This window comes from Palaemon carinicauda, chromosome 3 (assembly GCF_036898095.1).
Source record: "Palaemon carinicauda isolate YSFRI2023 chromosome 3, ASM3689809v2, whole genome shotgun sequence".
In the NCBI taxonomy this organism is placed as follows: Eukaryota; Metazoa; Arthropoda; class Malacostraca; order Decapoda; family Palaemonidae; genus Palaemon; species Palaemon carinicauda.
In genome coordinates, this window is record NC_090727.1 from 180,082,231 (window position 1) to 180,096,011 (window position 13,781).

The window sequence follows — 13,781 nt, forward strand, 5'->3', positions numbered from 1 at the left end:
ATCAACCCTGTCCCCATCACCCATTTCCGTCTCCCCTGTACTTTTCAACCCTGTACCCATAACCCCGGTTTTAGTCTCCCCTGTACCTATCAACCTTGTATTTGTCACCCCTGTTTCCGTCTCCCCTCCTCCTGTGAACCCAGGCCTGTGGCTCCTGTAATCCTTGTGCCAGGAACCCAAGCTCCTGTGATGGCGTGTCAGAGGCCAGTGTCTGTGTTACCAGTGCCAGTTTGAGTTCCTTCTGCTTTCCCTGTGATAGTGGCTCCATGTGTTGAGGTTCATATTGGAGCAATCCCTGTGGTTACACTTGTGGGAAGGCATCATTGTCAAAGGTCACTGAGACCTTAACTCCTCTGTTTGCAGACCCTAGAAAGAAAGTTGGTATGAGGAATAAGCTCTCTCTCTCTCTCTCTCTCTCTCTCTCTCTCTCTCTCTCTCTCTCTCTCTCTCTCTCTCTCTCTCTCTCTCTCTCTCTCTCAAGAAGAAGAAGAAGAAGAAGAAGAAAGAAGCCAATTGTAAGAAGTCACGTAGGGCTCTTGATGATCTCACGTCACTTTTGACATAGCTGAATGAATCCTGACTACACAAGGGTCTGGACCACCTGCCTCTCCTGAGTCCCATGTCATCAGCAGGGGTACCCCTGCTAGACTAAACAACTTGATGTGCAAGAGGAATAGGCAACTTCCATCAACCTTTTTATATGGATTTTGGTAACCCTTTTATGGGTCATTAGGTACACTAGAGTGAGAAGATAACTTCTCCTGAGGAAAAACTTACAGCCCATAGCCAAGGGTTTGTGGGTGACAGATAATGCCCCATGCACATGAGCACAGAGCCACAGCTTCTCCCACTTCAATAAGAGGGAAAGGTACACAGTATCTCTTCTATATCTGCATTGAGTGGTACCAGTAACATTTTAAACTTACCAGTCAGCAAACTAGTGGGTCACTTGGATTTTAAAGAGGAGGACGATTGCGGTGTGCCGTTCTTAAAACAGGTATGTCCATGGGTGGTACTTTCACTACAGAACACATTGGTGCTGGAGTACCATGCTTGTCAAAGATACATATTCATGCAGAGGTAGAGGAGTGGAGAACTGCTTTGTAGGACTTCCTTATTCTCTACCCAACAGCCTTCAAGGGCCCCCGAAGTGTCTGTGGTTAAACCTTTGTGTATGGCAATTTTCTGTAGACCCTGATGAGGACCACATGCTGCTTTTTCCACTGGAAGGGGTTAAATTTATGCACTGCCCTTTTTGAGGCCCCATCCTAGCCAGTTCATGAAGATAGGAAGAGAGAATAGGGGGACACTGAAGTTAGCACTCCCCCTCTCGTATTGCTGCAAGAGGCCTGTTATATAATTGGACAATTTGGCAGTGACACATGGGTGAGCCTTGGCTAGTGAGTGCCCTTCAGGACAGTTACTTACTACTTTTTCTGGACTGCTGACCTCACTATCTTGTCTTACTGAGTGTTTTCAACTATCCTCTAATATCTCCAAAAGCTGTAGCCTTGTTGGCAGATGTGGTAGAGATTTTGGAGAAAAATGCATTCTAATTTTTATCGAGATGCCTCTCTCTGCTTCTAACAGTTGACTCCTCCTGGTTAAGAAGTCAACTGGGGCCTAGAGACTGCTCATCGACCTCTTCCCCTTTAACTAGTTAGTTCAAAAAACTATTATCAGAATGGAAAAAAACACAAACTCAAATGGTTTCCATCAGCAAAGGAAACTTTATGCTTTCAGTGGAACTCAAGGATGAGTATTTCCAATCACTCATTCATCAATCCTCTCGTAAGTACACGTGCTTCTTCCTCAAGGAAGCAGTGTATCACATCAAGATCCAGGTGTTCACTCAATTGCTCTTGATGGGGGTCAGTTTTGGCCACATTGCACGGGATATGTGTAATGATGCATATTGACGATTGTGTGATCGTTACCTATTCCATAAGGATTGAGATTGTCTGCTCTCCTTTTTGTCATAATCTGAGTGCGGTATTGTGATAAACTGGGAAAAGTTGGATCTTACACCGAAGCAGAGCTTGAAGTATCTGGGCATGCTGATAGACAAGGAAGCAGCAATAGCATATGATTTAGACGTTATCATCAGCAAACTCAGAGAGATGGTGTAAATATTTCTGTCCAAGACAGTATTTCTAGCTTGATTGGCAGTCTTTTTGGTCATTTTCCCTCGTAGGAGAAGTTTGTTTCTCACAGGCGTGGACACTATAAATATCTTTAGTTTTGTTTAAAGGATCAGTGGATGGCCCCCAGGGATCCCCTGATCCATCCTGATCCAGTAGAAAAGGAAATACATGGTGATCTAATCTAGTGACTGAATGAAGAAAACCTTATAAAGGGAGCCCCACTCAATGCCCTATCTTTCTCTGGCCATGCATCTGTTTTCAGATAAATCTGGTGTGTGATGAGGAGAAGAAAAGCATCTGCACATAAACGTATTGGAGATGAAAGCAGCATTTCTAGTGCTGCAAGTATTTCAAGAATCATTGATTAAGTACTTGATAATGTTGATGAGGAATAATACCTCCTTAGCAGAAGATTATGTTGACAAGCATGGTTTTTCTCCCTCTTAGCAAGCTGACAAAGGAGATAAAAATGTGGGTGGCATACCACACAGTAAATCTGTCAACCATATACATTCTGGGCAAGAGAAATTTACTAGCAGACATACTCAGTTATAAGGGTCAGGTTTTATGATCAGAATTGTTCCTACATCTTTGCTTAGCAGAAAAGCTTCTTGCCTTATGGGACTCATCAGGAATCGATCTGATCACCCCACACCTAACAGGAATTTACTTGTGTTCTTTCTCCATTGTTCAGACCCATGCGCAAAGTTTGAGGACTCTTCCAACATCCATGGCATAATCTGGACATTTGCATCTTTTCCCTGCTCAGTCTGATTTACCGTTAGATCTACTGAGTGTTGATCATGTCAAGTATGAGGAAGACCTTGATGGCTCCTTAATGGCCTTAAGTTGAATGGTATCCCTATCTGTTTGCACATTTAGCAGAAGTTCCTTGGGAATTACTCCCATGCAACACTTTTTTTTAGCCGTACTTCTAGAGGTACTACCATTCCATGAAAGGGAATTTACAGTTGGAGTCTATCCTACATCCCCTTCAAGCGTAAGACTTATTGGGAGTGACTGCTTTGAATATGTCTGGGTGTGGGTGATGGTCCTCTGCAGCTGCCTGTCTGGGAAAGTGGGCCATTTGTGTCATTTTTGTCGTAGAAGGGGTACTTCTCCGGTCCGAGCATCTCTATCCCAGATCATAGGCTTCTTGTCTATCTTGCCACTATTGTGAAAGGCTACCCTTGAGCTTTGAACCTGGTCATCTGACTGAAGGGTGTAGGTTTCTCCTCCTTGGATTTTATAAGCAATGTTTGTGAGGAGTTTCAAGCAATGGGCAAACTCTTTTACCACACTCCCTTTTGATGGTGACATGACCCACGTTCTCATGTCACTTATGGTTACACCTTATGAGCCTTTGAGAAAGTAGTCAGACAGAGACTAACCCTCTAGACAGTTTGTTTGCTAACCTTAGTATTAGAGAAGAAATTAGACGAGTTACATGGAATGTAATGACTGAGGGTTGGAAGTATGTCTCTTTTAGTTTAGTGCCTGAATTTATGGTCAAAACCCAAAGCCCATCCACGACTGACCCCAGGTTCAAGAATTTCTTTCTTCATTTGCTTCGTAAAACATTGTGTTGTAATCGAGAAGAGAGGCTTGTGTTTTTTTTAGCTCTAGAAGGACTAAGAAGAAGGTATCAAAGAACATGTTATCTTATCTGGTTTCATGTGATAATAAAAAGCATAAGCCAAGACTATTGAGGGGATCTAGTTACCAGCACGAACTAGAGGTCATGAAGCCGAGTATTTGTCCCACATTGGTTTTCCTAAAGAATCTATTACTCAGCTAGGTTATGAAAACAGGAGTTTTGAAGTGTCAAACAATCGTCCCCCTTTTCTGTTTAAGGAAATATATCTTTAAATCCTTTAACACTTTTGTTCTTGGCCCTTTGGTGACTAATCAACTAGTTGTGTAGCCAGGCTTGCTCCCAGATAGGACAGAAAGCATCTTGTCTATGGTAATGTGTCTATATAAGTTTGGGTGAAAGGTAGAATGACTGGCTCATCTGCTCCTCCTTCCTTTCCATCACTTGGGTATAAAGCAGACATACAGTTACATGGTAGAACTGACATTGAAGCAAGTTAGCTAGAATTCTGAGCACTATTCCCATTAGATTAGATTTGGAGGAGTTCTCCATCCTCCCTTAATACAATGATAATCATAGACCAAGTATTTCATTCCAAACTATATCTCCCCCACTGGGTAGAAAGATTCCTTCATTTCAGCATTAGGTACAGAACCAGCCCCTAGCAGCCTATTCATGGCAATGATAGGCTGATAGGAAGTTGTTAGTGTAATCTTTCTCACTCCTGTATGGGATTATTGAGACTGTCATATTCCAGGCAGGAATAAAACCGAACCAATTCAGTTCTAGGAGAGCTTCCTCCCACAAATTAGTGAGTCCCCCCAATTTTAGAGGATGAAGAGATTGTTTATATGTAGGAACAAATAAGTTTTAAAGCAAGTTGTACAGCATTTCTTCCAGCTATAAAATTTAAGTCCTTTAAAATTAAACTTTTTATCTCAACCACCCCTCCCAATCCTGATCCAAAGGTCAAAAGTTAATCTTTAGATAGGGAATTGGGCAGGGCTACTTGCCTGTGATTACCACCTGTCCTCAACTGTATCATTATTAAATTCAATGCGTGTTCCAGTCACTGAAGGCATTCCTTTTTTTTAAAGGACTCAGGTTTGTTTTGAAAGGAAAAATATGAATTACTTTTAAAACCTGTTATTTTGTAGAAGCTTCATGGAAATATTTCAATTAACCTATGGTACAGCATTGCTTTGTAAAAATGTATGATTTGTCTTTTTATTTTATTTTTCAAGGTATGTGACTGGGAGCAAAATGTTGAATGTGTAATTAATCCTGTGGCTACAATAGAGCCAACGAATGGTCCTGTGACAGAGAACCCTATTACCCAAGAGCCTCAAAGTACAACTGATGAGGGGTGTGCCAATACTGAGGACTTTGTTATTGTGTGTTATTACTCAAACTGGGCTTATTATAGAAAAGGTAAGTTAAAATTGCTTAATTATGCATTGGTTTAACAGTTTAAGACATACTTTATACTGTATGTGTCACATCAAACCCTTTACTTACATATAGTTAGCTCACATCTCAGTCAATAATTATTACTCTACAGTATTCATACCACAATCCCTCAAATAAATGTTTTAGCCACTAGTCCTTTTATCTTTCAGTATTCATGTATTAACTTAATGTGCGACTTCAAGTTTAAGTCGTTGATGGAGAGATGATTCTGATTGGATATCTTAGAACATATATTTCTCTTCAGACTGTTATTCTCTAGTTTAGTATTTCCATTACCTATGTAAGTATATTCAGAAATTATTGGATACGTGTGTAATCCTTCTTAGAAGATATCCTTTGTCAGTCTTAGCCGAGGATAGGAGGAGTAGTTTGAGGAAGGGGGGATTTAGAAGAGTGCTCCTTCCTTCACATCTTCCTTAACCATTGCATCTTGTTCTATTTCTTCTTTACCTTTCTCCTTCTGGACAGGCAGAAGTGCAGGTTAAGAAATCCTCCCTTTATAGTCTGACAGAGCTTCTATGAAGTGTTTGCAGTGCTCAGTCACGTTTACATTAATCATACCTAATGAGACAAGTGGAGGAGCCTGCCCAAGAACCTGTGTGTACATCTTGCTTTATTGAGACTTTGTGGCAGAATAGAACCTTTAGTGATAGTTTTAGTTTAGTCTTTTTGTGATTATCAAACAAAATCAGAGATAACATAAGATAGATTGTACTGTACTAAATAAAACATCCACCTGTACAGTATGTTCGTAAGTCTATCCATCCCTGTTCCCTGTAACAAATATAAGGATTGCACTTACTAAACATAAAAATGGTACTTTATTTGCATTTATCATCATCATCTCCTTCTACACCTATTGACACAAAGGGCCTCGGTTAGATTTCGACAGTCGTCTGTATCTTGAGCTTTTAAGTCTATACTTCTACATTCATCATCTCTGACTTCACACTTCATAGTCCTCAGCCTAGTACCAGGCCTTGGGCCCAGTTGAAAGTCCACTTATGGCACTCGAGTTAACTTTCTTGTAGTTTCATTTCTAATCTCATCCTGCCATTTAACTTCCAATATTATTCTGAGGGCTTTGTTCTCAAATCTACAAAATCTGTTGGATATTATTTCATTGCCATACCACAACTAATGTCCATACAGTAACACCAATCTCACTAAACTGATATATAGCCTGATTTTTATATGTAATTTCATGCAATTTGATTTCCAAATTTTATTCAACCTAACCATTGTCTGATTTGCTTTTTTTTAATCTTTCAATAAACTCAAATTCTAAAGATCCTGTATTAGAGATCATAGTTCCCAAATCTTTGAATGATTCCACCTCATCAATTCTTTCTCCCAATGATATTTCATCTTCTATTATTGCATATTCCGTTCTCATCATCTTTGTCTTTCTTCTATTTATCTTGACCCCAACCTCATGTGATATTGCATGCATTCTGGTAAGCAAGCTTTGCAATTCATGTGGTGTTCTGCTAATAAGGACTGCGTTATCAGCATATTCTATGTCAGCTAAATTCCTGTTACCAATCCAGTCCAATTCTTCTCCACCATCCACAACTGTTCTATACATTACAAAATCAATGAGGAGGATAAACAACATAGGTGACAATACCTTCCCCTGGAGTACTCCAATGTTCACTGGAAATTCATTTGATAGGACTCCACTAACATTAACTTTGCACTTTCTACGCTCATGGACAGAATCAAATTTACATATTTAAGAAGAACGTGATAATAACGCAGGACTCCACAAAATTGGCCGGTGCACACTATCTAAGGCCTTTTCATAGTCCACAAATGCTATCAAAAGTGGATTTATATATTCTACACATTGTTGCACAAAATGTCTTAAAATGAAATTGTTCCGACACGATATTCAAACCTCGTAATCATTTAATATAGGAATTTGCTTCAGCTCAGCTGAAACAGCCGAAGAGAAAGAAAACCAGGCAGTTGTGCTGATTGGATGGCTGGCGGTATGGGGCGGAGCTTAGCTCCACCCCACCCACCCCACCCCCCACCGCCAGCCCTCTTTCCCCATTCACTCGCTTCGGCTCAATGTGGATGGTTGTGCTACTCTCCGCTCTCTACGGTGCAGCCCTTTGCCTTCTCTTGTGCTTATGTACTAGTAATTGTATCATTGTTATGAAGGAGAAAGTTACTCTTTAAGATGCGATGTTGTGGAGGCTGGGGCGGGTGTTGCGGTGGGTGGCTTTCGTCACCTTCTGTAGACCCGCACACGCTCTGCTCAACATGCAGGGGAAAACTTGCTCTCTAGGTTCTCCTTGCCATAGTGTGAATCCTGGCCGCCATTTGGGGAAGCCTGGATTCACAGCGTGTCGGGGTTTTCTCGGGTTTCGCCGGGAAGCGGGTGAATTTAGCGCTCCCGCTATTTTGGCGATCCCGAAAGACACCCAACAGATTGTTGGACCGTTTGATACCGATAACGACACATTACCTGGTAAGAAGGGGGATCTTTGGGCATCTCTCGGATTATCAGGTAATCTTGACTTTAATTTGTTAAGACGCCGTTTAAATATGGCGGACGAGCTTCAACAACGTCATTTGAATGATATGATTGTTGATGAACACATGAATGTAATTGAGTTTGTAACAGGGTTGCCAGGTTGGCCTTTTTCAACTAAAGACATAAAATTTGGCTTTTTTTATTTGAAAATGGTTAGCCTTTAGCAATATCATAAAAGGTTGGCCTTAAAGGCTATACCTTTGGCCTTTTTTAACTTCTTAAAGCTGCAGTTGATCAAAAGTTGGCCTTTTCTCACTTAGGAAACCTGGCAACCCTGGGTTGTAACTTTATCGGCTCCCATGTTCACTGATGCCCCTGTTGTTGTTGACTATGTACCTGATAAAGCATTTGTTCTTGGAAAATGCAAACTTTTTCCAAGGGTAAAATAATTGCAGATACCCTGTTAAAACAAGGAAGAGTAAGGTTTTAATCACCGAGATTTCTTTAACGACTGATTGCAAACCCTTTACAGCTTTGCCCGCAAGTCAGTTAAAATTAAAATATACCAAATCTCCTGCTGATAAGCAGTTAAAATTAAAATCTGCCAAACTCTTGCTGTTACAATATGTTTTTCAGGTTCACCATGTTCACCGACCACGGCTCTTCCTACGGACATAGCTCAGGTTGTTTATCCACGTCCAGTGCCGTCTGCTGTTGCGTCGACCAACGTTCCAGTACCTCGGAGGGGGCACACGAAGAGGAAGCGTGGGCGGTATTCCTCTTCTAGTTCCTCCTCCTCTCTCCTCCTCCTCTTTGTTTTCATCTTCTGACTCTGACTCTTCTCCCCCAGGGGAAAGAGGAAAGCTAAGAGGGCCAGGAAGGCCAGTCGCAGTCAAAGGGACATGGCACCCCGAGACACCTCTTCTCCTCCGGAGAATGAGGGTGACGTGCGAGATTTCCGTGTTCCCCGCACTAGTGGGATTGTTCACGGCGAATCTCGTGCAAAGCCTCCATGCACTACAACCGTGCTCGAGGGCGTAGGTATCGTCTCCCAGAGCATGGTGACGGGGTCCTCAGGCCCCCGATCTACTGCTCAGACTTGAATTAAACCGCTCTTGAGCGGGGAAAGGAGAGTCCTGGCTTCGGCACGAGAAATCTCAGCTGTGGTCTCTCATGAAGAATCCGCAGTACGCACGACTACCTCCACGGGGTAGCCACGCGGACCGACTCAGCGACTCATGTTGCGTGAGCAGGGAGCAGGCCCAGACAGCCGTGCACTCGACCCGCGGTCTCGGGCCCGGCATGGAGCCACCTCGCGGCTCAGCTCGCGACATGGGGGCCGGTCGTGCACGACCAGGCTAGCTCTCACGCATACCAGCCGCGCGAGGTGCAGCCAACCCCCATGCTTTCTGGCCATTTAACAGGTGAGGCCCTGCGCACCACTGCGCGACTAACCTGTCTACACCTCTTGGTGTGAAGGCTGCAATTCCCAGCGACCCCGCTCGCGCTCGAGCTGCTTCGGGAGCTTCATGGGGCTCGCAGCAACCAGTCACACACTTGGTCGCATTGGGAACCTCGATGCATTCCGTCGGGGATGAACCCTGCCAGGGTCCTTCCTTGACTCCTGAATACACGCCTAGTTCGGTCCTAGGACCAGAGCGAGGGTATTCATGGGGGATGACATCACCCGTGCAGCATGTCGCTTCCCCTACACCTACGGATGTAGCGGGACCCGGGTGAGACAGGCTGCTCGATCATTGGACCGAGTGAGTGACCAGATCGCAGGACCTGGTGACTCGCTTAGGAGCCAAGGTTTGAACAAGCTTCTCCCTCAACCACTCCAGCAACAGAAGAGGTACTATGTCACAGAGTCTTCTGTGTCTTGTCCTCTCCCTCTCGACCCCGCGGTCGGAGCGCTTGCTGGGGGTTCCTCAGTTGAGAGCTTGAAATCCCAGAGAGTGGCCTTCTCAGCCTCTGAGATTTCAACTATGGAGTCCATCTCTCTTAAGGCTGCTTCGGGGCTTGACCACTGGTGTGGTACGGCCACAGTGTTCATGCGGGACACCAAGATTGCTACCCCCGAACACATGGATCAGTACAGGAACCTGGCTTTGTCTGATGGGAAAGCTGTTGCTTTTCTCTTGGACCAGCTTGGTACCCAGTATGCCAATCTGATCCTCAAAAAACGCGATGCAGTAGCCGCTCGTTTGACAAGACAGATTGGTTCAGGAGAGGCCCTGGCACTCATGAACACTCCTATTAGAGCTGCAACTTCTCTCTTTCCACCAGAGGAAGTTCGGGCCGTGCAGGATAAATGGCGCCTCGACTCGCTGGACTTCATTATCCACCAGGCGCAGGGTGTGAGTTTCAAGGCACCATGTCCCGCGAAACCGTCCGCAGCTAGGCCGAGTCAGGCCAAGCCCACGGGAAGTAGCAAGGGTACCGCTGGTTGTGCTCCTGCTGCTCCTGTGCAGCCGAGACCTGCTCCTGTTCAGAAGGGTTCTACCACCAAACAGACCTTTCAGCCTCCCTCGGGAGCTCCTCCACGTCAGGAAAAGAACAGGGGCAAGCTAGGGAAAGGGAAACGCTGAGATTGGCTTTCCCCTTCCCATGCTGCCGAAGGTAGGGTGATGCCTATCGCGCCATTGAATGATGTGGCAGCACCTCAGGGCCGAGGAATGGGCAGTGTTGACCCTTCGTGAAGGGTACAAGCTCCCATTTGTGCTTCATCAGCCCCCCTATCCTCCACTCCAATAGCGTTCCACACATACGCTCCAACATCTCTGAAGGCTCTGGCCTTGAAGGTGAAGGTCCAGGAAATGTTGGAGAAGGATGCGCTAGAAGCCGTAGACGATCAGTCACTAGGGTTCTACCGTCGTGTCTTCCTTGTTGAGAAGGCAACAGGAGCTTGGAGACCAATCATCGACCTTTCGCCATTGAACATGTTTGTTCAGCAAACTGCGTTCAAGATGCTAACAGTTCGCACTGTGCTGTTAGCCATCAGGCAGTACAACTTCATGCTTACGATAGACTTCAAGGATGTGTACTTTCAAGTACCAGTTCATCGGTCATCTAGAAAGTACCTCCGATTCACCTTCCAGGGCATGGTGTACCAGTTCAAAGTCCTGTGCTTCGGACTGTGCACAGCTCCCCAAGTGTTCACGCGAGTGTTCATGACAGTAGCAGCTTGGGCCCACTCGAGGGGCATCCGCCTACTGATGTACCTCGATGACTGGCTGATTCTCGCTCCCCCCCGGGAGCAGTTGATTCAGGATCGAGACTCGCTTCTGGCAGTTTGTCGCGATCTTGGGATCGTGGTGAACTGTGAGAAGTCGAACCTCATTCCCAAGCAGAAGGTGAAGTATCTGGGAATGCTGATCGACTCGGCAGCAGCTCGCGTATGAATTAGCAGACTCAGAGAAGTTGCGCAGCCATTCCTGTTGCAGGAACAACTTCCAGCAATCCAGTGGCAAGCTCTTCTAGGTCACCTCTTCTCGCTGGAGAAGCTCGTTCCTTTTCGGGCGGATCCATCTCCGCTCCCTTTAGTGGTGTCTGAAGGAGCAGTGGTCTGCAGCCACCGATCCTCCCTCTCGTCTGGTCCTCATGGAACACAAGGTAAGGGAGTATCTCCTTTGGTGGCTGAACGAGGAGAACCTCATGAGAGGGTATTTTCATAAACCCTCCTCCACCTCAGTTCCGTCTGTTCACAGACACGTCCACGGAAGATTGGGGTGCACACCTGGACGACTTGGTCGTGTCAGGTGTGTGGTCAGAAGAGAAGAAACACCTGCATATCAACGTGCTGGAAATGATGGCAGTCTAGAGAGCACTCTTTCATTTCCAGGCCCGTGTGAGAGAGCACTCGGTAGTGCTGATGAGCGACAACATGTCCGTGGTCGCGTACGTCAACAAGCAAGGGGGCACGCTATCACATCCCTTGCTGTAGTTGACGAGGCAGGTGTTTCTGCGGGCTGAGTCGACATGTAACCTTGTCAGCCAGGTACATTCCAGGCAAGAGAAATGTTCTGGCAGACGCCCTAAGTCGCAGAAACCAGCACCAGATCTCGCGGCTGCGTTCGAGGACGCACTGCAACATCCTTGGGATCTACTGGATTGCTACACGTTTGCTTGGCTTGCGCAGTCCTGTCCCGGGTCCTAGTAACTCCAGGACTCAGGAGGACTCTCTTTGCTCCACAATGGCCACACATGGAGTGATTTCCCGATCTGTTGTCACTCCTGGTCGAGGCACCGAGAGAGCTACCACACTGGCTCAATCTCCTTCGGCAACCCTTGTCGAACAGATACCACCAGGCGGTGCAGTCGCTCAGACTTCACCCGTGGATACTATCCAGCATCTCCTCAGAACGCAAGGCTTTTCGTGACTTGCTGTGAGAGAGATGTCAGGGTACCTTAGAAGATCCTCCTCCTCAGTCTACCAGGGGAAGTGGTTGGTCTTCTGTGATTGTGTAGTGGAAGGGGTATCTCTCTGGTCGGAGCCTTTAGTCCTAGTCTTTCTTTGCAGAGATAAGCTCCTTTCAGTTTCTGCCATTAAAGGGTACAGGTCTGCCCTTGCAATGGTGTTCCGTCTGAAGGGCATAGATATCTCCAACGCCCTGGGGATTTCTATGCTCATTAAGAGCTTCGAACAGTAGTGTCCCTCGAGGGAACTTCGAGTTCCCCAGTAGGATGTCACCTTAGTTCTCGGGTCTCTTACTCGTGCTCCGTATGAACCCTTGAGCCGTGCCTCAGACAGGCACTTAACTTTAAGACTGTTTTTTCTGCTAGCCTTAGCATCGGCGTAGAGAGTCAGGTAGTTACACAGCCTCTCTTGTAATGTCACTCACATAGAGGGTTGGAAGGAGATCTCCTTGAGTTTTGTGCCAGAGTTTGTGGCCAAGACTCAGAACCCTGCGATCCACGATCCCAGGTTCGAGGCCTTCACTATTCTTTCCTTACCGGATGCGGCGAGTGCCGGTTCAGGTGAGAGGCTTCTCTGTCCCATCAGGTGTCTCCGACGCTATCTTAAGCAAACTCGTCATCTCGGACCTGAATGTCGAGGACTCTTCGTTAGCACCGGCAGAGCCGAGAGGGAGGTGTCGAGAAACACGATATCCTTTTGGATCCGTGAAACCATCCGCAAGGCGTATGAGACTTCCTCAAGAGTCCAAGCACCAGCGAGGGTTAAAGCTCACGAGATCATGGGCATTGCCCCCACACTCGCTTTCAAGAGAAATCTTGCAGTGGGCCAAGTGCTGAAGCTTGCGTTTGGAAACGCCAGACCACCTTTACGGCCTTACTTGAGGGAGTTTACGCACAAGTCCTTGGCCCTGTGGTAGCGGCTCAAGCTATTGTCTGACCTCTCCAGTTCCTCCGGGACAGGGATTTTATGGTATGTTTGGCAGTGTGAAAGCAGTCTGCAGGTGATCTGCCTTTCTCTCTGTCTCCTCCCTTGGAGTTCCTTACATCAAGACAAGTCTTCCCAGGTAAGATTGCTAGAGTTTGTTTACAGGTATTCTCCCCCCATCTTCTGCTAGGCAGGGAAGACGGTGGATGTATAAACCCTTTGCCTTTTGATTTTGGAGGTTCATCCAGTCACTGTGACCCTAGGGTCGAGTGTCTTTTACGTTCACGCTCTCAGGTGCTCCCAGTCTCTCAGACCCACCTTCATGATGTTGGGTCAAGAGACAGGGGTTAATGGATTTAGTCCTCTGCTCTCTTTCGAGACCAGGTCTATATCCGGGCAGTTAGCTGTATACAAGCAGCAATTGCAGACCTCCCACCAATCAGTGAGTCCTCTTATATTAAATGATTACAAGGTTTGTATATCGTGTCGGAACAAATGACAATTTGTCCTAAATTGTATTTTTCTTAGCTATACAAACCCGTAATCATTTAATATAAATGCCCGCCTCTACCACCCCTCTCATATTCCACATTGAGACTAAAGTGTTTGAATGAGGAAAGCGAGCTGGCGGTGGGGATGGGCCAACCAATCAGCACAACTGCCTGGTTTTCTTTCTCTTCGACTGTTTCAGCTGAGCTGAAGCAAATTCCTATATTAAATGATTACAGGTTTGTATAGCTATGA

The 13,781-nt window shown here is 45.8% G+C and overlaps 1 protein-coding gene across 1 annotated transcript in view; it reads left to right on the forward strand.

Moving 5' to 3' along the window:
* Positions 1 to 13,781, forward strand: part of LOC137638804 (probable chitinase 10) — a 341,653-nt gene that overhangs the window by 115,505 nt on the left and 212,367 nt on the right. Inside the window, exon 9 of the mRNA XM_068371185.1 lies at positions 4,983 to 5,169. Coding sequence (XP_068227286.1) covers positions 4,983 to 5,169 — 187 coding nt within the window. The remainder of the gene's footprint in view (positions 1 to 4,982; positions 5,170 to 13,781) is intronic.